General features: G+C 39.9%; 2 protein-coding genes across 7 annotated transcripts in view; one reads left to right on the plus strand and one right to left on the minus strand.

The window, feature by feature from the left end:
- Positions 1-802: 802 nt before the first annotated feature.
- LOC124115187 lies at positions 803-12,243 on the minus strand. Of its 3 annotated transcripts, none has more exons than XM_048390190.1 (3): positions 12,059-12,243; positions 6,278-6,811; positions 803-6,187 (listed from the first exon to the last, which is right to left on the minus strand). In XM_048390190.1, the coding sequence occupies exons 2-3, from the start codon at positions 6,750-6,752 to the stop codon at positions 1,212-1,214; spliced, it is 5,451 nt and encodes a 1,816-aa protein (XP_048246147.1). In that variant the 5' UTR covers positions 6,753-6,811; positions 12,059-12,243; the 3' UTR covers positions 803-1,211. The 3 variants fall into 3 exon arrangements, with proteins under 3 accessions (XP_048246147.1, XP_046332053.2, XP_046332050.2); XM_046476097.2 differs by having other exon boundaries at positions 803-5,917; positions 6,008-6,811; XM_046476094.2 differs by having other exon boundaries at positions 803-6,811.
- A 2,543-nt stretch (positions 12,244-14,786) lies between these two features.
- Positions 14,787-25,214, plus strand: part of LOC124115188 (AMP deaminase 2-like) — a 76,227-nt gene continuing 65,799 nt past the window's right edge. For all 4 annotated transcript variants that reach the window (XM_046476098.2, XM_046476100.2, XM_046476101.2 and 1 more), the window contains exons 1-2: positions 14,787-14,966; positions 24,967-25,177. In XM_046476098.2, coding sequence (XP_046332054.2) covers positions 14,906-14,966; positions 24,967-25,177 — 272 coding nt within the window. In that variant the 5' untranslated portion in view covers positions 14,787-14,905. The remainder of the gene's footprint in view (positions 14,967-24,966; positions 25,178-25,214) is intronic.

Here is a 25,214-nt window from a genome sequence, read left to right on the forward strand (position 1 = left end):
TCAACAGATATTTTCTAAATCTTTTCATGTCTTTAGTCAAGGTGCTCACATGATTTTTTGCTCTTTGCGATGTAAGACCAGTTTTATGACAATATAGATATTGATTACTGATCAGATTGCCTTGACTCTGCGCCGCCATTTTGTTTGAAGCAAATGCATGTGGTACAAGAGGCGGAATCTGATTGGTCCATAGGAGAGGCAGAAAAGGGACACAACTCGTAATAACCACTGGTGGCACTACGATTGGGCCCAGAAATTCCAGCCAAGTTCGGCAAGGGTGGAAACAGGACTTTTATAGTTAGTTAACTCCCTTGCCTCGGAGAGATGAATTAGGTCATTATATCTATTGCATTGAGAAATGTCGCATTGAAGTGATACATTTTGTTTATCTACTAAATAAATTCAATAACCTTAGAGTTTAGAATCTGTCATAGGAAGTAATACACAAGATAAAATTTATGAAGTTTGAAGTACATGTTTTATTGAAAATTTCTACTGATAACTTGGTCCAACAAATGCAAGTTAACATAAGTGTCATATCATAAAGTATAACGAGAGATGGATTAAACAAGAGAGGGGGGATGTGACCCAGTGGGGCAATTGGCAGGGTTGGAATAGGCCGTGGTGAGGTGAGGTGGTTGTGTCCAAGATTATTGCACTTCTGCAGCGACATGCATGCACATGTGTGTGGTGTGTGTGGCTTCTTGTACTATTCCGGACTGATGCTGATTTGATAGTGCTAGCCCACTGAGATATCATGCCGCGGTTTAACATGAATACTCCTATCAGACACAGTATACCGACCAGTCCTTGTTTTAGCCCCTTAATGCCAAGCGCCAGAGGGGGTAACAACAAGTAACATCTTTTTTGGTATGACACGGACGCTCTACCACTAGACCATGGCAGCAGTCTATAGACTGGGGGACCTTGGCCTAGGTGAGAATAGGCCTGATGCAAATAAACCCATCTATGCCCCACATCTACGCCGAATGCCCTACTGAGTGAATATATTATGCGCCAAACAATAAATTGTTCCACAAACAGGTGAGGCCGAACATTGAGACAGACTCCATCTTCCTGTTTGGGACCATGACCTATCTACATGCTACCCACATTCTGCGTTCCCAATTTCCACCTGCACAACCTCCCCATGTGTCATATGATCCCGTCTCCCAGGTACCCAAGTCATCTCCCACCCTATCCCAGACATGCTACCCACATTCTGTGTTCCCCATTCCAACCTGCCCAACCTCCCCATGGAGTTTTATATGATTTCTGAAAGCAACTTCTTTGTCAAAATGAAGATCACAAATCTGACATAGGTATTTCACCCCAGCCATATGAACCTGTTGGTGTCTCACAAGGTCCTCCTCTCTTGAATATGTTGCATCACACACACCACACATACACATGGGCACAATTCCACTTATGTTCTCTCTATCCACAGGAACTAGTGTAACAGGGTTGCTGGTTCTCAGGGGTGGTGTCACTGCATCCGAAGATGATCTGATTGCTCCGTGTTCATTAAAGCGCATCTTGAGGCCATCATTCTTGGCATGCTGCAGAGGGCATGTTGAGTTTTTTATCATTTTTGGGGAGTAACAATGACAACTGTGTCTTTTCTGATGTATCTTTAGCACAGCCTCCATTGAAAACATCTTCCCACAAGCCCCACACTTGAATCCTTTCCCAGAATGAGACTGGATATGACAATCAAATATCCTCCGGTCTTGGAATATCCGGCCACATCTATAACACTTGAAGCAGCAGCTGACCCTGTGAGACTCTGTATGAAGCTTAAAAAGTCCTATGAAGGAAAACCCTTTGTGACATATGTCACAAGAATAGTTTTGAATACGAGTCATTCCACGACAAGAACCTTCACTGTGGATGTATGTAGATCTGCCACCATCAGCAGCTGTATTCTCTTGATGACCCTGGACTTGACTGTGTGTCTGGAGGTGGGAGGTGAGTGAAGCTGCTGTCCCAAACCGCACCCCACACAGGCTACACTGATACAGCAGGTCGGCCTGGTGGAGCTTCTCATGCAGCATGGCCTCTCTGCCAGACACCAGCACCTTCTTACACAAGTCACACTGGAACATGGAGCTACTTCTACTCATTGTCCAAGATGCTGATGGTTCTGTAATCTTAGCTGCTACATGAAATGACCTAGTGCGTTGAGTGTCATTAGTCTCTTTTGAAGACAAGGTTCCAGCGTCAGCAACTGTAGCTCCTTGTAGAGGTTCCTTGCTGCCTAGATTAACAATGTCACATCTGTGAAGTGATTCTGTCCTTGTGTTTCCCATAACCTCATTTCCTACACTGCAAGACTTTATTCTTTCAGTACTTTCTTTACTGTAGGCCAAATGGGTAGATCCGACACTTTCAGTACCCTTTTGGGCCTGAGGCCTTTGTAGAGGCTGGACAGTTGACTTGAGCACATCAGCTTCCAGTTTGATCTCCACCTCATGAAGGGTTAACTCCACCACAGCATCACTGACCTCAACTTCTGTAAGACCAATTTCAGTGTCTACAACAGCTGGACCCATGTTTACAGGAGAAACAGATAACTCTTCTTCTCTCTCCTCTATTGGACCAATTTCTGTGTCTACAACAGCCTGACCAATGTTTACAGGAGAAAGAGATAACTCTTCTTCTCTCTCCTCTGTTAGACCAATTTCTGTGTCTACAACAGCCTGACCAATGTTTACAGGAGAAACAGATAACTCTTCTTCTCTCTCCTCTGTTAGACCAATTTCTGTGTCTACAACAGCCTGACCAATGTTTACAGGAGAAAGAGATAACTCTTCTTCTCTCTCCTCTGTTAGACCAATTTCTGTGTCTACAACAGCCTGACCCATGTCTACAGGAGAAACAGATGCATCTACTCTCACCTCTGTTGGACCAATTTCAGTGTCTACAACAGCCTGACCCATGTCTACAGGAGAAACAGATGCATCTACTCTCACCTCTGTTGGACCAATTTCAGTGTCTACAACAGCCTGACCCATGTCTACAGGAGAAACAGATGCATCTACTCTCACCTCTGTTGGACCAATTTCAGTGTCTACAACAGCCTGACCCATGTCTACAGGAGAAACAGATGCATCTACTCTCACCTCTGTTGGACCAATTTCAGTGTCTACAACAGCCTGACCCATGTCTACAGGAGAAACAGATGCATCTTCTCTCACCTCTGTTGGACCCATTTCTGTGTCTACAACAGCCTGACCCATGTCTACAGGAGAAACAGATGCATCTTCTCTCACCTCTTTTGGACCCATTTCTGTGTCTACAACAGCCTGACCCAATCCCAAAGGAGCAATAGATGCATCTTCTCTCACCTCTACTTTAGGACTGGATAAATCTGCTTCTATGACCGCCTCACTGATCTCAACTATCTCGATATTGTCTCCAGCCAGACAGGCAGGGTCATTGTCCACACCAGGGAGAGATTGAAGGTGAAACTGCTGGGCTGCTCGTGGCAGTGACTGGTCAGGAAGTTCTGTGTCCCGATCTAATTCTTTATCTTTCTTTACTTTCACAGATTCAAACTGAAACAGGAAGTCTTTTTCCTGTAACAACTGACCTGGTTGCATGGACTCCACATCCTCCTTCACACCATAAGATGACATGCCTGCTTTAGAGTAGACTGTTCTTAAGACACTTTGAAGAATTGATGGCTGAAGTCGAGGCAAGGGTTTTTTAGACACCTTACACACACCTTCATGGGCACGATAATTTTCTTTGGAAACAAACAGCTTATCACATTTGTTACATGAAAATATCTCGCCATTTTCCTTTCGGACATGGACATTTTTCATGTGTGACAGTAGACCTTTTCTGTCATAGAAATGTTTGAAGCATTTATCACACATTTCTTCCTTCTTCTGATCATGGACTCTTTTCCTATGACTCTTCAACTGTGATGAGTTGACGAAGCATGCCGGACACTGCTGGCACCGATGAGGTCGCTCACCTGTGTGTGAGCGTCGGTGAATCAACCAATTACCGTGCTGGATGAACTTCTTCCCACAGAAGTCACACTGGTAGTTCTTCTGTCCTGTGTGGATCTGAATATGCTTTCTCATCACATACTTGGCAAAGAACTTCTTCCCACAGTGTTCACACTCATAGTTTCTTTGTCCCTTATGGACATTGAGGTGATTGATGTAATTTGTCCGGCTTGTGTATTCCTTACCACAAAGTTCACACTTAAAACGCTTCTCATTGCAGTGAACGTTCCCATGTTCGCGAAGCAAAGCACGTGTCCTGAAAGACTTACTGCAGATGTGACAGCAGTGAGGTTTTTCTCCTGTGTGGATCAGCTGGTGATTCTGAAGGTTGGTATGAGACACAAAGTATTTTCCACAAACTTCACAACAAAAAGGCTTCAGGCCACTGTGTGTTTTGACATGTGCCATATGACATGGTTTGGTCTTACTCTCCTTGCCACAAGTGTCACACCTGAACCTTGTGTCACCATGGATAAGCTTGTGATTCTTCAGCAGGGATATCTTCTGGAAGTCCTTCCCACAGACATCACAGACATGACCGAGGATGTGATCATGTTGAACATGAGGGTCGTTCCTATGGCTTTTTCTATGCGAGTAATACACACAGGCTGAGTTCAGGGATACTCCACATGCAGAACATGTGAGACTCATTACTGCTGTATGTTGTTCGAAAATATTCTGTGTTGTGAATGACCTCCGACAATCAGGACATTTAATATTGCGCAAAATCTGAAGACCATGTTTCTTTAAATGTTTTGACAGATCTTGAAAGTTCATGCCGTTGCGATGGCAGAATTCACAGTTATAGAAAGGGTACCGAGTGTGCAGCAACTGATGAGACTCCCTCTTTTCTTCCGAGGCAAAGAACTTTTTACACACTCCACAGGAAAATGGTTTCTTTTCATGAAGCAGGACATGAGCATGGTATGAACCCTGCTGGACAAATGTCTTTCCACATGACAGACATTCAAATTTCTTAATTCCTGAATGAACTAACAGATGCTTTTTCAATGCCTGTTTTCGACGAAATGTCCTGTGGCAATGTTTACAATCGTAGGGCTTCTCCCCTCTGTGGAACAGCATGTGAGCCTGGTGATTACTTTTACTGGAGAAGGTTTTCCCACAGTCAGCGACTTCACACTTGTAGCTTTTCACAGCTAGGTGAGTCTTGCTGTGTTCCCTGCAGTAGGACCCGGTCTTGAAACACTTGCCACAGACCTCGCACATGAAAGGCCGATCCTCTGAGTGAAGTTGCTTATGTTGATGCATGTTAGACTTGAGGGCGAACCTTTGTCCACAGATGGAACATGGATATGGCTTCTCACCAGAGTGACAGCGTTCATGAGTGACAAGAAGACTCTGGTTGACGAACACCTTGCCACAATATGAACAGAAGTATTTTGTGCTTACTGATCTCTTCCTCCGAAAATTCTGCGTTCCCTTTTTTATAAGAAAAGATCCATCTTGATCCTTCTCATCTTCTGATGATCGTACGGGTGTTTTGCTGGCGTATTCTGAGGGAGATTGGATCCTGGACACTTCATATTCATTAAGGGACAAAAAGCTGTCAGTCAAACATGATTCATCAACGTTCTTCTTCTGGTGATTTCTATCGGATTTCCTTCTTTGGAGTACACAGTTTGTTGTTAAACTGGATCTTTCACTGCCTGAGATCACCTTAGTAGGTGAGTCTGAACTCCTATCAGAATACGCATTAACCACAATTTTCTTTCCTAACTGATTACCTGCATGTGTGTCTGTTTCACTCATCTTAACAGGACTCAGCTGTAGTTTAGCAACCAGCAAGTCCTTACACTCAGGATCACCAGTTTCTATCAAGCGTGCCTCCTGTACTTCATCTGACATCTCATCACTTCTCACCACCTGTTCTCTAGCACCTACAGGCACATCCTGCTGTTCTTTAGCCTCTGCAGACACATCATGCAGTCCTTTAGCACCTGCAGACACAGCCTGCTGCTTCCTACCACCTACAGGCACATCCTGCTGTTCTTTAGCCTCTGCAGACACATCATGCAGTCCTTTAGCACCTGCAGACACAGCCTGCTGCTTCCTACCACCTACGGGCACATCCTGCTGATCTTTAGCCTCTGCAGACACATCATGCAGTCCTTTAGCACCTGCAGACACAGCCTGCTGCTTCCTACCACCTACAGGCACATCCTGCTGATCTTTAGCCTCTGCAGACACATCATGCAGTCCTTTAGCACCTGCAGACACAGCCTGCTGCTTCCTACCACCTACGGGCACATCCTGCTGAGAAGGCCCCCATGGAATCCCACACTCTGCTTGTGATGCTACAGAGACCCTACCAGCTCCGGGTGACTCTGGACAACACTTAAACATCGGACTCTCTTCACGTCCAACCGGTCCAGTTACCCAACTGGACGTCTTTGTACCACTCTTGTGTATTTCATCACCAAACACTTCCTTAACACTTGTTTGAGAAGCTTCCACACACTTCCTGCTAGATTTTTCATATCTCTGTTGCTTCAGTCTGGGATGTTTTGCTGAAATATTTTTCTGTTTTCTGCCATAGTTGTCAGTTGAGCTCCTTGTGTTTCTCCCATCAGGGGATACTGGTATCCTGTCTTGCTTCTTTGAAGACAAAGATATCTTATCATACTCATACATGCTGCACACATTTTGTTTCTTCTCTCTTGAACTCCTCCTGACTGGCTCAAGTGCTGTCCTGACACCACAGGTCTCTGCCATTTTTTTCCCCACACTCTGAACCCAGAGTCAAAACTGGAACTGCTGTCCCCTGCTGACACCTGAAACATGAATGAATACTTCAGCTATTGTCGTAAACAATAAGGCCAGAGTACCACAGGCTCACAAACTCACCCTCATTCAGTTCACTATTACCGTATTCGACGTAATAAGCGCCCCGCTCTAATAAGCGCCAACAGCAATATTTGCTAATATATTGGTTGTGAGTGAGTGAGTGAGTATGGTTTTACGCCGCTTTTAGCAATATTCCAGCAATATCACGGCGGGGGTCTCCAGAAATGGGCTTCACACATTGTACCCATGTCGGGAATCGAACCCGGGTCTTCGGCGTGACGAGCAAACGCTTTAACCACTAGGCTACCCGACCGCGCCATATTGGTTGTGAACAATCCCTATTAGCACTCCTTCTGATTGATCAATGTACACAAGACTTAAATTTATTTGTGTATAATACACACTCGTGTGTTATATGTACCCTTAATTATGGGTAATTAAATTCTAGAAAAACATATCTGTCGTATATAAACATTTCAGGCTGTCAGCATAAATTAATGATCTTTCAACTATTTTTTTTCCACCAAAATAATATTCCAATAAGAGCCCCCTATTTCTAATTTTGAGTGCACCCTGGGCGCTGATTATGTAGAATACGGTATGTTTATTCAGCAAGGTTACGTGGGAAGTAATGTGGGAAATACATAGTAGTTTCTTGGAATGTACTGTTCACGCAATTCGGCATACACCGTGCATACAAACAAGAAATGATACTACTCAACGAAACCTTTTTTACAAACATTGCAAAACCTTTCATTTCTTGGAACATTTGCATATCTGCCAGTCTCGATTTTCAGTTGGTGAGAACTACATCTAAACTTTGCTAAAGCTACACGAGATTTATGGATAGGAATATACTTAATATAATGCTCTTGACACACTATAGATTTATAGATAGAGTAATTGAATGTTTTTGCACCACGTGACAAGGATGCATGCCAGTCTTGCTGATAAATACATTTTGCTCTTATCATAAATTCTGATAAAAATGATTGAATACTACCAATGCTTTGATTATCCCAAACATAGCCAAATCCCATTTTAAATAATACATTCCTTAACTTTGAAACCCAATTGCTTTTACCATGACTCATATCTAACATGATCTAACAACATCATCTTATAGCATTTCTTTGGTACTCGCGAGTCTGGCATGGATAATAATTTATACCAATAATTTTATACACAGCTTCTAGGCATAAATATATACAGGGTATCTCGCGAGTCTGGCATGGATAAAAATTTATACCAATAATTTTATACACAGCTTCTAGGCATAAATATATACAGGGTATCTCGCGGGGTCTGGATTGGATAATAATTTATACCAATAATTTTATACACAGCTTCTAGGCATAAATATATACAGGGTATCTGGCGAGTCTGGCATGGATAATAATTTATACCAATAATTTTATACACAGCTTCTAGGCATAAATATATACAGGGTATCTGGCGAGTCTGGCATGGATAATAATTTATACCAATAATTTTATACACAGCTTCTAGGCATAAATATATATAGGGTATCTGGCGAGTCTGGCATGGATAATAATTTATACCAATAATTTTATACACAGCTTCTAGGCATAAATATATACAGGGTATCTCGCGAGTCTGGCATGGATAATAATATATACCAATAATTTTATACACAGCTTCTAGGCATAAATATATACAGGGTATCTCGCGAGTCTGGCATGGATAATAATTTATACCAATAATTTTATACACAGCTTCTAGGCATAAATATATACAGGGTATCTCGTGAGTCTGGCATGGATAATAATTTATACCAATAATTTTATACACAGCTTCTAGGCATAAATATATACAGGGTATCTCGCGAGTCTGGCATGGATAATAATTTATACCAATAATTTTATACACAGCTTCTAGGCATAAATATATACAGGGTATCTCGTGAGTCTGGCATGGATAATAATTTATACCAATAATTTTATACACAGCTTCTAGGCATAAATATATACAGGGTATCTCGCGAGTCTGGCATGGATAATAATTTATACCAATAATTTTATACACAGCTTCTAGGCATAAATATATACAGGGTATCTCCCACATTCACCACATACAACATGATTTGGAGTTGATGACTGTTATATAACAGTTAAGTGGATGCTATTTTCTTCTTCAAATACTTTTCTCGCCAAAAACCCGGGTTTGATTCCCCAAATGGATACAATATGTGAAGCCCGTTTCTGGTGTCCACCGGCGTGATATTGCTGCAATATTGCTAAAAGCGGCCTTAAACTATAACTCACTCACTCACTCACTTCCTTTTAATGTTTCATATGAACTGATTTACACAATATTTATCCATCTTACACTCATTCGTGAGGACATACCGTATTCGACATAATAAGCGCCCCGCTCTAATAAGCGCCCACGGCGATATTTGCTAATATATTGGCTAGTGAACAATCCCAATTAGCACCCCTTCCAATTGATCAATATACACAACACTTATTTATTCGCGTATAATACGCACTCGTGTGTTATATGCACCCTTAATTATGGGCAATTCAGTTCTGGAAAAATGTATCTGTCGTATATAAACAGTCAGGCCGTCAGCATAAACCACAAAATTTATCTTTCAACTCCTTTTTTTTCCACCAAAATAATATTCTAATAAGAGCCCCCTATTTCTAATTTTGAGAGCGCCCTGGGCGCTTATTACTTTGAATACGGTATATCATACTTTCCATTCCATATAAACTTACGAAATGTTCTATTTAGATCTTTAACAAATTGATCAGATGGGTTGGGTAAAGCTGACAATATGTGCACTAGAGTTGATTACCGTATTCGACGTAATAAGTGCCCAGGGCGCTCTCAAAATTAGAAATAGGGAGCTCTTATTAGATTATAATTTTGAGTAAAAAAAACAGAGTGGAAAGATCGTGAATTTGAACTGATACAAAAGAAAAGTGTGCTTATTACACACGACAGATATATTTTCCAGAATTTAATTCCCGATAATTAGGGTGCATATAACACAAGAGTGTGTATTATACGCGACATAAATAAGTGACGTTGATCAATCAGAAGGGGTGCTAATTGGGATTGTTCACTAGCCAATATATAAGCAAATACAGGGCTCAAAGTTCACTTTTTGACTTACTTGTTGTTAACTAAGTAAATATTTTTAATAAGTAGCCAAAAGGAAACGTAAGTGGCCATGCAACTTTACCTATTTAAACAATCGTGATAAATAAAAGATTATGTTTATTTGAAGTTGTTTGTTATTTATTATAACTGATTACAGTTAAAGACATCAAATTTGCACACAATGCTGCAATTGTAACAATGTTAAATGTTTGAGCATTTATATTAGCTGGCTCTCAAATAGATGTTTGTTTTGAGTACTGTCAAACATGATGACATGATCATGGATAGTCACTTTAAAAAGATACTTTACTTCAATCTTAATTTTGAACACAATGGTGTATGCCTGATGTCCTGAAAGATTGAAAAAATCAAAATGTCATTGAAATTGACTTTATTTAACTTGTAACATTATGGGAAATAGTGAATATGTTTTTTAATTTAGCGATAAAAAATGATAAATTGAAATGGAATGCGTATTTCATTCATCGTGAAATGCCAGAGATTTAAAAAATGAATGATACGACAGGTAGGTTCATAAAATTATATACTATTTTGACGTGATTATGGCTTGGTTGGTCTACTGGCCTGGGGTGTCTTGGCCAGTGTACAGGCCTACAGTGTTGAAAGAGTTAAATTCATGATTTTTTCATACTCACCAAGAGATAAGTGTTTTAAAATATTTCATTGCATTTCTCAAACTTCACTCGCAAATGCAACCAAATCACTCACAACTTCGAGCCCTGAAACATCGCCTTGGGCACTTTTTAGAGCGGGGCGCTTACTACGTCGAATGCGGTATAAGTGATTTTACAACAGCGATTTTGCCAGTAGTGAGTGAGTGAGTGAGTGAGTGAGTGAGTATGGTTTTACACTGCTTTTAGCAATATCATGGCGTGGGCTTCACACATTGTACTCATGTCGGGAATCGTCTTCAGCGTGTCAAGCGAATGCTTTAAATAACCACTGGGCTACCAAACCGCCCTGATCTTGCCAGTAAGTATCAATTGGCTGTGTTTCAAGTTTGCCAGCAATCTGTTATAGTTATTTCTAGTCTACTTTAAGTGTAAATAACCAATAGCTCTTTTATATACTCATTACTGTCATCGCAATGTTTCTGTATAGATCCTCATACCCTTGTCAAGCAGGCCTGGAGAGAATGAGAGGAGAGTCATAAAAAATAACTCACATATATTTTGGGAGGATCATGAAAATAAGAACACTAAAAAATCTTTTGCATTTTTTCTTTTCAGTTTTCAGGGAGGGGTAAAAAAAGTACAAGCACATGGGGAGGGTCATCCAAAAGTATGATGTACAAGCCCTAATGCTTTGTTGGTTTGTTTGTTGTTTGACGCCGCACTCAGCAATATTCCAGCTATATGACGGCTAGCCCTGATGCAAAATAAGCACTAGCGGATGGTGATTATTTTCTGGGAAAGAGTTCCGTCCATACCCCCTCCCTCCCTCCAAAAGTAGATAATTGAGTCTGGACCAGACAATCCAGGGATTGACATTATGAGCATCAATCCACGCAATTAGGATTGATGACATGCTTCAACCAAGTCAGCAAGCCTGATAACGGGATCGGGTAGTCAGGCTCGCTGACTTGGTTGATGCATGTCATCGACCCCAATTGCGTGGATCGATGCTCGATGCCAATCCCTGGATTGTCTGGTCCAGACTCGATTATTTACAGACCGCCGTCATATCATGCATATAGCTGGAATATTGCTAAGTGCGGCGTAAAACAACAAACAAACAAACACACAACAAACAAAACCTCCAAACATCTCCTGTGCATTGCGGCTGAATCATTTCTGTTTTGGAGGGGAGATACGGACGAACCTCTCACCATTTTCTGTACATTAGTCAGTCAAAAACCTCTGACACCCCACCCATCGACACTGTAATAAATGGCGGTTCCCTAATCCAAACATTTCAAAATTGCCATCGCAGCCAAGTACAAATTCGTCCCAGATAGCAAACACAGGGTAGAGAATGCTTATCCTGCAAACTTAAATATTTAGACACTACTGATGTAAGTGAGTGCAGAGCCGTTCAAGTTGACTGTAAACAAGGTCACATGTTACCGTTATTCTACTCACAGCCGAGTGTTTCAAGTTGAGCAAGCTGCCTGTATGAGAGTACCGAGTCGTTATCGCCATGGACATCCGCAACTTATAACTGTGTAAATGCCGTGATGCTGTATTCCTGGGATTCCCATTCAAAACATTAATTCTCTCTGGCCTAATTCACCTGAAAAGTCTCTCAAAGTATGATTTCCAAGGGAAGTAAGTCTCGTTGTTAAAATCCGGACATGGTACAATTTGCATTTGTATGGAACACTAATAATGATACAATTCGTCTTTCCACGGTTTCTCAGAAAAACAACGTGGCCAGGGTATTACAATTAATACAGTATTCACAACTCGGAAATTTAATGTCGCCCATTGTCGTCCATTTATGGCGTCCATTGACGACCGTTACGTCTGTGGACTTCATGGAAGCGGGTCACAGCTGCCTCATGTCAGAACGGCCTCAAAGGGTAAAGTCAAACCGGCCGCGCAACCCATAGTCAAAATGGCCACGCACAAAAAGTCACGACGGCCACAAAAAAAGGTCATAACGGCATGACACAAAATAAAGAGGACAAACTCAAGTATTGTGTCACAGTAATTGTTTGATATACATTATATAACAGTTCACAACACCATAATATGCACACAGATCTTAATTCAGCAGGCACTAACTGGTAGGGCTTCCACGAGTCCAATTTTTTGGACTCGAGTACCCGAGGGGTGAAACTCGACTCGTACTTGAGTACCCGAAAATAGGACTTCCTTTAAGAATATTGGTTCATTAGATCAAAATTGCCATCTAAAAGTAATAAAACATGTTATAAGTATAATTGAACTGCACTGAAATGTAAATAGAAAGCGTCCACTGAAATAGCACATATATACCAGCTAATCAGTAGTTAATCTGTGTAAGGGAATACACTTGGCATTTGAGTCGGAGCAAAGAAGCAATAATCTCCTTGATACATTCAATTTCTTAAGGAAAAACAATAATTACGTCTATTTTATGTGACATTCTCAATTATTCTAATTTACATCTACTTTCTACAAAGAATACATTATTCAAACAAATTTTTTTGAAGCTTTAATCAATATATTGATGAACAATTGAACATTGAAACAGAGTGATCTCCTTTATCGAGTACTCGATCTCCTTGATAACGGACTCGAGTCCATCTAAAACCGAGTACTCGTTGAAGCCCTACTAACTGGGGACTACACAAGTGATTACACAGTTCCATATCACATATCAAACCCATGATCCATGGTTTGAAGCGCGTATGTTCAGCATCTCTGATGGTGTTATGTCGCCTTTCTTGTACGATCTCCAGGCCGCGCAGATTTCTAAAAAATTCTTACTGGCTTGTAGAATTCCTTTTGAAGTAGCGACGGAGCTTGCCAGCTTGCATCAGCGAGACCCGAAGATCAATGAAAGACGTCTCCTTGTGTGAGTGAGTGAGTATGGTTTTACGCCGCTTTTAGCAATATTCCAGCAATATCACGGCGGGGGACACCAGAAATGGGCTTCACATTGTACCGATGTCAGGAATCGAACCCGGGTCTTCGGCGTGACGAGCGAACGCTTTAACCACTAGGCTACCCGACCGTCTCTCTCCTTGTGTGGGGCAGGGACCAACTTGTATTTGCCAAGGGACTGTTCTGAACTCTCGGAGTTGATCCTTCTGTTCCAGCCTAGAAATGAAAAGAATATTCATTAATCTATCATATACCCATATCCATATATATATATGGTTTTTTTCGTTCTTACCCTTGCAAGTTCTTGCACACATGATACACGCACGCACGCACACACACATATATATAATATATATAAAATACAAAAGTCTGTATAACTTACTCAACCGGTTTCACGAATGTGATTTTCAAGAGTGAAAACATAAGTCAATTTAGGGACGAAACAATACATATACAATTTATATAAGTGTTATTTAATTAAGTCCCACGCCATCGTGTTTCGATATATATATATATATTTATACCGTATTCGACGTAATAAGCGCCCCGCTCTGATTTGCTAATATATTGGCTAGTGAACAATCCCAATTAGTACCCCTTCCGATTGGTCAAAAGACTTAATTATTCGCGTATAATACGCACTCGTGTGTTATATGCACCCCTAATTATGGGCATTTAAATTCTGGAAAAATATATCTGTCGTATGTAAACATTTCAGGTTGTCAGCATAAACCACGAAATTTTTCTTTCAACTCTGTTTTTTCCACCCAAATAATATTCTAATAAGAGCCCCCCTATTTCCGAGCGCTTATTACGTCGAATACGGTATACGTATTTGCACGCACTGCGCCAGACCGTACGTATTCTGTAGCGACAGATCTATGAACGGAGACCAATTCTTACTCGGAATCCCCAAGGAGTCATCTATGAAATAAATATCCACATATGAAAGAAATTCTCTTTGAAAGAAACTTTCAATACTGGAGTCTAAGTAACTATTTTGTCACTGTGCCGGTTACGCCTAATCCAGTTTCCACAATAAAGGCACTGGGAAGTTTCCATACAAATTATGTAGGGATCAATCATTGTAAATAAATAATTATTCTGTGTGAATGTCCTTAGCAATATATCAAATATAAACCGGCAACAATCATGCATATTAGGTTTAATATCATATATTTCTGTTCTACACTTTGCATTCAGTTTTGTTTCAGATACGATGTGGACAATTTGGGGGGAACATGTGTAAACATTGTTAATAACTTGTCCCTAATGACAGCTTCAGACTCGCAGACGATATTGCGTTGAACGAATGTGCTGGGTGCATGTCATCAATGAATTGAGCTAAATCTGTCACAATATCTACTGTTCTTCATATTTTTGGTAACTTTCTATACGATGGAGCTTCCAATCGAAGAAAATGATTTAGATGACGAGACTAAAAAGCGAGGAGCTGCAGGTAATAGTTTCTCTGATTCGGAACGGATCAGATTTCCGTCAGGTTTTCGAGGTGAACGCACCACTGAAAGATGATAACAATTTATGCACATTGAGGTGTGCTTGCATTTGTTTAAGATGAATGCGTTTTATATCCCTTCGTTGTGTGCAGCTTATGAAAAAGAAACATATATGATCCAGGTTTCCGACTGTTAGCTTACGTCAATATGGCAGCCACTCGACCTGATCAGCTGGTCGTGTTTTTTTTTTGGAGGGTCTGCCTTCTTTCAGTCTGATCAAGTGTGAGTCGAATATGACAGGAGCTCAGTTTTCATATAGCTAGACTGTTGTTAGGTAACAAACAAATAAAAGTAATAAATTGTATTTATATTCAACCAACGTGAAATAGTTGCAGTTTTGCCTTGATAAGATCCCTGTGGGTATAACTTGGACCCTGTGGTACCACAGCATTCATTCTTTCGCAGCATTTGTGATTTCCGGTAGGTCACGCAGGACACGATAGTAGCGGCTGTCTATTAATACAGATCAGTAACCAGGAAGTGCTCGCTTCATAAACAATTTCCTTTTCCTCAGAATGTCTCGTCTGAAGTGAGTAAGCATTTATTATTGCTGAGTACCCTATTTTCGAACGACACCGATTTTCGAACAGACATAATGAACATGATTTTGTCGCGTTATAACGAGAGGTGGGACGTCAACAAGGATGTCGCCCTGAGAGTGCACACTTTCATCCTGCCAACATTGTGTTGATGTGAAGTACTGTACACCTGTCAGAACAGTCACTCGTCATTCAGAATTTTGGTGCTTGTGCCATGATGAAAAAACGGTGTGGAATAGTTTGGACATTATCATTTGAAAAATATTCATATTTTGTGACTAGGTTTCAAACTTTCAATTACTGTTTGAGTTTCAATGCCAACCTGCAAGAAATATGTTGAGAACTGTGTGCCAAAACATGTCTGTTCATTCATGAAAATCCTGCTAAAGTACCAAACCAATCAGGGTCCACTTGCACAGAACAATCTTAATTACAATAGATCTTAGGCGGCTACAATCAACTTTACAATCACCATACAATTGTCCTATTCCAAATCGATCTTAGCGCAATGGCTTGCATTAAAAATTTGAAACATGTTTATCTCCCAATTCACTGGGTATTAATTATTTTGATAATTATTTTTAAAAAGTGTGAATTTTAGGGGCTCTTATTAGAATATTATTTTGGGTGAGTTGAAAGAAAAATTTCGTGATTTATGCTGACAGCCTGAAATGTTTTTGTACGACAGATATATTTTTCCAGAATTTATAACACACAAGTGTGTATTATATGCGAATAAATAAGTCTTTTGTACATTGATCAATCGGAAGGGGTGCTAACTGATATTGTTCGCTAGCCAATATATTAGCAAATATATTAGCTGAGGGTGCTTATTAGAGTGGGGCACTTATTACGTACTTGTATTTTCTTTTTTTAAAATTCATATCTTAAAACCGCTCATCCCCGCACTACTCGATTTTTGATTTAAACCTGTATGATTTTGCTCTTCAACTTGTATTTATTTATAGATCAATTTGATGATAAACCAAGGACAAAATAACTGATACGAATGTGACCCAAAAGAAATACAGGGGGAGCATTAAGACACTGGGCAAGGTAGATTCTACTCTATTGGCTTGTACAAAGGGAAACCACTCCCATCTAGAGTATAAACTAAGATTAGCTGCCCTTGAGTTATCCAAAAGGTCACGGACGTCACTAATCGCTTGCAGACAACTTAGGTTTTTCATCCTTCCCTTGTTTAATATTGCTTAGTGTGGTGTTAAACAACAAATAAACAAAATGCATACATTTACTACCAGTAACCAGTCCTTTGAAGTTTTCACAGGCCTCAGACTACCAGAATATGATCACTTTAACAACATTGTTTTACCAATGCACCAATATGTCGGGAATAGGTAAAAATTAACTGCTTGAGTACTCATTAGTTATTACTCATCGAGTACACATGGACTTGCCTGAATTTGCTGAGTAAACAAACCCCATGCCCACACCGGAAAATTTTGCATAAGTAAATTCAGTTTCCTGCAATATCTACACTTTTAGAATGATTTACCATCATATTTGTCCATTGAAAGTTACCATTTTGTTTGTACAACTGTTTTCAGAAAATTCAGGGAAAACTGTTTCGTTTATGACTCAGAAAAAACACCTTTTGCATCCTGTTCTGATACTCATTAATCATTGCTGTTTTGTGATTGGTCTCAATTACGACAAAAATATCAATTATTGGTTTGTCATACAGCTCTCTTATAGCTGGAATATTGCTGAGTGTAGCTTTAAAGATCAAATATGCAAAAACAGCTTCAAACTGAAACATAGAGAGATATGGAAGATGTTTGTTTCTTTGTTGTTTAATGCCATACTCAGCAATAATCCAGGTACCGTATTCGACGTAATAAGCGCCCAGGGCGCTCTCAAAATTAGAAATAGGGGGCGCTTATTAGAATATTATTTTGAGTTGAAAGATCGTAAATTTCGTGGTTTATGCAAACATCCTGAAATGTTTACATACGACAGATATATTTTTCAAGAATTTAATTGCCCATAATTAAGGGTGATATAACACACGAGTGCGTAATATGCGCGAATAAATAAGTCTTGCGTACATTGATCAATCGTAAGGGGTGCTGATTGGGATTGTTCACTAGCCAATATATTAGCAAATATCGCCGTGGGCGCTTATTAGAGCGGGGCGCTTATTACGTCGAATACGGTATATGACAACAGTTTGTAAAGAATCAAGCCTGGACCAGACAATCCAGTGATTGACATCATGAGCATCAATCTTCACAATTGGGATATAATGACATGCATCAACTAAGTCGGCGAGCCTGATCACCCGATCCCATTAGTCGCCTCTTACAAGCACAGTTGCCTCTAATGGCAAGCATGGGTTGCTGGAGACCAATTCTAACCAGGATCAGATGTACATGAAATGAATATAGTATGATAACGAACATATGTTACAATTATGAACTAATCATAGGGTTCAAAACATTTGCAGAATTAATAGTAGATTTAGACTGATGTGTAGTACACAATGAGAAAAAGTACACATTTTCTAACTGATAATTTTTTATGTATTGCAAGGAAATCTGCAATGCGTCAACTTTGGTACAACACTCCGATATTCCTGTCTGCACCACAGTATAGAGATTGATTGTTTCATTGAAATGTCGGAGATTTTTATGAACATATATGTTGATATAGACAGACAGCCTGTAACATCTGTTGACATGAACACAGGTATTTCCATACCGGAGTCAGATGATATGTATTTGTCATTGTCTCGTTTGATGATCAAAGGTTTTAAATTTGTTTTCCATGTATGCAGCAGGGATTTGTCCACGATTCCAAACTAAGCGTCCTTGGCTGGCAAATTTGGAAAAAAAACTGTTATTTTGTTCAAATTAAGCATTCTTTTTTCGTCTTGTTATCGGTAAAATACAAGTCACTTTGATAAATGCATGAAATTAGTTATGACTTTATTAAAATGAATTGGAAAAGTTTTAATTTGCATATGGGCATTTTAATGACATTTTTTTGCAGTATAACTTTTGAGTATTTCAGCCTCTGAGTAGGGTTAGATAAGTTGATGTGTTGGTCTCACTCATTCTTTGATAACTAAAGTTAAGGGATCCTTTCTAATAGTTGATGTCCTATCTCTAATATCGAAAACAAATATTTTACAAGTACATGTACCAAGATAAAAATACTATAGTAGAAAACCTCAATCCAGGGTAGAATAGGTCTTCAGCAACCCAAGCTTGCTGTAGAAGGCGACTATGCTTGTCATACAAGGCGACTTACGGGATCAGGTGGTCAGGCTCGCTGACTTGGTTAATGCATGTCATTGATCCCAATTGCGTGGATCGATGCTTATGATATCAATCATTGGATTGTCTGGTCCAGACTCGATTATTTACAGACCGCCGTCATATAGCGGGAATAATGCCGAGTGCGGCGCAAAACAACAAACCAACCAACCAAAATCAAGGATGCCAGGATCCTCCTTAATTTGTAATACCACTTTGTAAGCAGGTACTAATAAGAGTTGACTTGGGCAACACGTGGAAGTCATTGATACATTCATAACTGTGAGTGTCTATTACAGTGTTTCGAAATTAAGGGGGATCCAGGAGTCTTTGTGTTGTTGTTCTATGGTATTTGAATCTAGGGGCCCAAACATCTTTAACTTTTAACATTCTAGGGTAATAGGATACCTAGCTTGACGTTAATTCTTACTTTCGATCACATTATTTAAGAAACAAAAGACGAGTGGGAGTTGTTTATCGTACAATAAAACACAGTCGGAGCCCCTTATGGTTTATTCTCCTTGTAGTGTTTTAATGCGCCCCTCATTTCTTATTCCCCCTGCAGTGTTTACGATAAATGATGACCACACGTCATTATATTTCTTATATGAGATATCAACAATTTGTTCAGCTTCTAATAAAATGTAAAAACTCAGAGCTACAGATAAGAAGTGTATTTGCGTAAAATGTGCCAAAAAAATATTCAAAACCCAATTACTTTCAATTAACTTGCGTACAGAAACGCATGCATCAAATGTATGAAGACCCAATAAAGCTTTTTCAGCATGCGTACAAAGGAGCTATTTTCCGAAACAGAATTACAAACTAATTTACTTTCCGAGTCAAGCCCATATATATCAAAAACATTATTTCATTTTGTTTTAAATCTTAAAATGTTCACTAATTTTGCGAAAAACCCAATAGAGTGATGAATAGATGAGTGAACAAATATTGGTAACCCAATGAAAAATGTAATAACCCAATTAAGATAGAATCCCTAGAGTAAAAACTCAATTGCTCAAAAAGTTATCTGGACCTCTGCAAACTTTAAGAATATTTACTCATATTTAAATAATGATGACTCCCTTAATACAACTGGGCTTAAGCAATGTTGGGCAAATCCATTTTGTGAACAGGGGGTAAAGTTTGGTATTTCCCGGATATTCTCACAAGTTTCACATCGATTAACTGTACCTTTTCTCCCAATACCAACTGTTGTATCGCCCCCAGTTTTGGGTGCGATCGTTCGGCCATAGTGTTTATCTGAGTTGCCCAGCTACATATATGGGGAACATCTAACTAGACGCTTCCCTCTCAAAAGTAATGTTGTCCAATCATGTATGACGTCATCAAGGTGCGAGCATAATGTTCGAATCTCCAGAAAGGATCATTCGGCCATAGTGTTTATCTGAGTTGCCCAGCTACATATATGGGGAACATCTAACTAGACGCTTCCCTCTCAAAAGTAATGTTGTCCAATGTATGACGTCATCAGGGTGCGAGCATAAGGTTCGAATCTCCAGAAATGATCGTTCGGCCATAGTGTTTATCTGAGTTGCCCAGCTACATATATGGGGAACATCTAACTAGACACTTCCCTCTCAAAAGTAATGTTGTCCAATGTATGACGTCATCAAGGTGCGAGCATAATGTTCGAATCTCCAGAAATGATCGTTCGGCCATAGTGTTTATCTGAGTTGCCCAGCTACATATATGGGGAACATCTAACTAGACACTTCCCTCTCAAAAGTAATGTCGTCCAATGTATGACGTCATCAAGTTGCGAGGATATGTTCGAATCTCCAGAAATGGCGTCATGATAGATCAATGTTTTGTGGTGAAATAAACCACACATTGTTTTCTGTGATTTATCCTGTAGTAGTCTTATATAGATGGCTGTAAATGTTTCATTATAGACACCCTTCTTATATGTATATCAGTGTTGTAGCCTGGAGCTGGTCAGGGTGAGATTGGTTTGTAACTTAGCCACCTATCTCATAGGCCTGCAGTGTGAAGCAAATTCACTGACTCGTCAGTTTCTCAGCAATGTTATATGGGTCAGTTGTGTGACGAGCGACCCATTCGTTCTCAGGTAATGGGTCACTTGACCCACAAGAACGGTAATCGATCTGATGCTCTGCATTCATATGCCATGGATAATGTTTGTTCACGTTTGCTCTGTGCTACTGAGAACTACCGTATTCGACGTAATAGGCGCCCCGCTCTAATAAGCGCCCACGGCGATATTTGCTAATATATTGGCAAGTGAACAATCCCAATTAGAATGAATCCCTTCCGATTGATCAATGTACACAAGACTTATTTATTCACGTATTATACGCACTCGTGTGTTATATGCACTCTTAATTATGGGAAATTAAATTCTGGAAAAATATATCTGTCGTATATAAACATTTCAGACCGTCAGCATAAACCACAAAATTTATCTTTCAACTCTGTTTTTTCCACCAAAATAATATTCTAATAAGAGCCCCTTATTTCTAATTTTGAGAGCGCCCTGGGCGCTTATTATGTCGAATATGGTATGTCAAACCCTGTCTTTCCTTGTGTGAAATTAGCAATCATATCCATGGAGTATGATCAGAGTTTTGTTTGATATGTGTTGTTTAAGTAATGGGACACATCAATTTCTCCAAGATAATGTATACCCTCATCTGGCAACGAAACCATGGAAGTATGCAAATTGGGAGGTCTTTGAATTGATAGGAACATCAGAACCTGTATATATTATTTATTAACTCACAAATTCATACTTAGAATACTCCTGATGAGGAGGCCCGAGACATTGCAAATCAAAAGAAGAAAAAAGTTGCTATCCATTAAAGCAGGCTGATATTCAGCCCCAAGAGTGCAGGAAATGTCAGTTTAATTTTCCAGATGGGAAGTAGAAATTTCCCAATTCATGTTAATATGGTTATTACAAATGTAATGGCTTAGTCGAGTTGACTTATATTTCACTGATGACATGATCAATAATGAGGATGAGACATTTATGCCTAATTACATTAATGCAATGAACACCATGCAGTGAAAGATAATAACATGTTTGTCAGAGGCAACTTGATGAAGGGATTCCGGGTAAGAATATAGGTTTGTAACGGGCATTTTGATTGGGGAATTCTTGGTAAGATTATAGGTTTGTACGAGGCAACTTGATCAGGTGATTCTGGGTAAGAATATAGGTTTGTAATAGGCAACCAGTGATAATTCTAGGGTAGGGCTTTGTGCTTTTAGCCCCTAAATTTTAAAAAAGGCCCACATTTCCAAATACAATGAGGCATTTTGACATTGTGCTGTATGGGCAAGTGTGGGTGCACCTCCGGAATATATGAAAGTTTCACATAAAGGGCCCATGTCAGAAAATTCCTAGAGTGAACCCTGTAAGAGGCAACTTGATGGGGGGATTCCGGGTAAGAATACAGGTTTGTAAGAGGCAACTTGATGGGGGGTATTCAATGTAAGAATACAGGTTTGTAAGAGGCAACTTGATGGGGGGTATTCAATGTAAGAATACAGGTTTGTAAGAGGCAACTTGATGGGGGGTATTCAATGTAAGAATACAGGTTCGTAAGAGGCAACTTGATGGGGGGTATTCAATGTAAGAATACAGGTTTGTAAGAGGCAACTTGATGGGGGGTATTCAATGTAAGAATACAGGTTTGTAAGAGGCAACTTGATGGATCGGGTATTCAATGTAAGAATACAGGTTTGTAAGAGGCAACTTGATGGGGGGATTCCGGGTAAGAATACAGGTTTGTAAGAGGCAACTTGATGGGGGGATTCCGGGTAAGAATACAGGTTTGTAAGAGGCAACTTGATGGGGGGTATTCAATGTAAGAATACAGGTTTGTAAGAGGCAACTTGATGGGGGGTATTCAATGTAAGAATACAGGTTTGTAAGAGGCAACTTGATGGATCGGGTATTCAATGTAAGAATACAGGTTCGTAAGAGGCAACTTGATGGGGGGTATTCAATGTAAGAATACAGGTTTGTAAGAGGCAACTTGATGGATCGGGTATTCAATGTAAGAATACAGGTTTGTAAGAGGCAACTTGATGGATCGGGTATTCAATGTAAGAATACAGGTTTGTAAAAGTCAACTTGATGGATCGGGTATTCAATGTAAGAATACAGGTTTGTAAGAGGCAACTTGATGGATCGGGTATTCAATGTAAGAATACAGGTTTGTAAGAGGCAACTTGATGGATCGGGTATTCAATGTAAGAATACAGGTTTGTAAGAGGCAACTTGATGGATCGGGTATTCAATGTAAGAATACAGGTTTGTAAGAGGCAACTTGATGGATCGGGTATTCAATGTAAGAATACAGGTTTGTAAGAGGCAACTTGATGGATCGGGTATTCAATGTAAGAATACAGGTTTGTAAGAGGCAACTTGATGGATCGGGTGGTTAGACTTGGTGACTTGGTTGATTGCAGTTGCATGGATCAAAGCTCCTGTTGTCAATCACTGGATTGGCTGATCCAGGCTTGATTCTTTACGTCCTGGCATGGTCATATAGCTGGACTATTGAGTTTGGTGTTTAACAAACGACTAGGGCTGGGCTTGGGACTTGTGGTGTTGAGTTGCAGATTGCCCTAATTTGAAAACCAAGTTCTTAGAGAACAGGAAGTAGATCTTGTTGACTTGTCAGTACAAATGCCCTACTGAGATAATTTATTTACAAAAGAATACATATGCTATGGTGTAGTGCTTTGTAGGGTTGTTACGATAAATCAAAATATTGTTATATTGCTATTGGTTAAGCACTTAAAGTCAATAAATCATTTGTTAAATCAGTTTCTGATCAATAGTATCGATTTCAGTTATGCTACTATCACACCAAAGTAGTTTTATCCCGTTCTACCCCGTTCTACAAAGAAATACTAGAACGGGCTGTGGTCACGGTAGAACATGTGGTTTGGCGTAGAATATGATGCTAGTTCGTTCATAAGCAGTCCTCAATACGTCTATCTCGTTCTTAGCCAGTTTGCAGTTCGTTTGTATGCAGTTCAGATCGTGTAAAAGTGCCAGTTCACCTCATCCCGACAACATTTCGAAGCAGTTCGAGCTCGCCCGTAGCCTTTCTGAACCCGTACTTAACCAGTTCAACTTCGTTCTGTCTCGTTCACAATACGTCCAAGCCAGTTCTAACTAATTCTTAACCCGACCAACTCGTTCGCAGTACGTCCTCATCTCGTCCCAAGTGCGTGTGTATTCGCGTCCTGGCCCGACTCCTATGGATACTGAGCGCGTTTAAGCCAGTCTTCATTCAAGTTCAGGGCTCCGAGCTGTACACATCATGCCTCCAAGAGACGTCGACCCGGTCGGTGTGCACACATACTGAAATTTAGGTCCGACTGCACCATGTCGTAACACGTCCCTAGCAGGCTTGAAGTACGGCAGTTCCGTTCGTAATACGTCTTTCTCGTTTTAAGTAAGTTGTCAATCCGACTAATTGCAGAATGGGATGGACGGGATAAAATTTTGAGCAGAATCATAGTTTTAGAGCACCCTCCCCGTCCTAGCCCGCCCATGAAGTTCGTAAAAAGACTGTCAATAGTTGCTACAACGTCCACTACGTTCATACACAGTTGGAGCTCATTCAACAACATTTTCACAAACGTATTGAAAACTAGTTTGGTGTGATGGGGGTATTAGGAATATCGATAGTTTCGATTGTATTTCCCATATCAATAAAACAGATGCAATGCTGTTCAAATTTGCTTTTTCTTTTGATCATGAGTGGTAGTAATTTACATTTGGTAATGTGGAAGTTTCTTTTTCTTAAATTATTAGAGTAAAGAAAAATACAGATTAGTCATATCTCAAACTTTATTTTTTATTTGTTGTTATGGTTATCACATTTAACGGAAGCTTCAGTCCCACTTTTTAATTCAACTCTAAATATCCATCTAAAATATCAATACTAATCGCAGTAGTTTGTTTCAGTATCAATAGTTATTGCAATATTGATTTCCAGACCATTAGTCACCCCTAGTGCTTTGGTAGCTTGTTGGAGGGAACTTGGATAACACATATATTCAAAATCCTTTCTTTCTTGTGGTTTCTTTTTCTCTGACAATTTTTTCATATTTTCCAGAGGTGTTTTCTCCGACAAGAATAAAGTTCCCCAAACACATACACACTGATGTTGATGACAAACTGCAGGCATTGGCAGATTCCATTTTGAACCGAAGTCAGATAGGAAATGAACAGGTCAGTCGCCAGGTGACTGCCCCATTTGAAGTACCGGAATACCCGATTGAAGAAAAGGAGAACAGAAGCTACTTCGAACGACAGTTCAGCCACAGGTAAATGTTTGTATGTTGATATAACCCAGCTTTCGTG

This window comes from Haliotis rufescens, unplaced genomic scaffold (genome assembly GCF_023055435.1).
Source record: "Haliotis rufescens isolate VD_foot unplaced genomic scaffold, xgHalRufe1.0.p SCAF_86, whole genome shotgun sequence".
Lineage (NCBI taxonomy): Eukaryota > Metazoa > Mollusca > Gastropoda > Lepetellida > Haliotidae > Haliotis > Haliotis rufescens.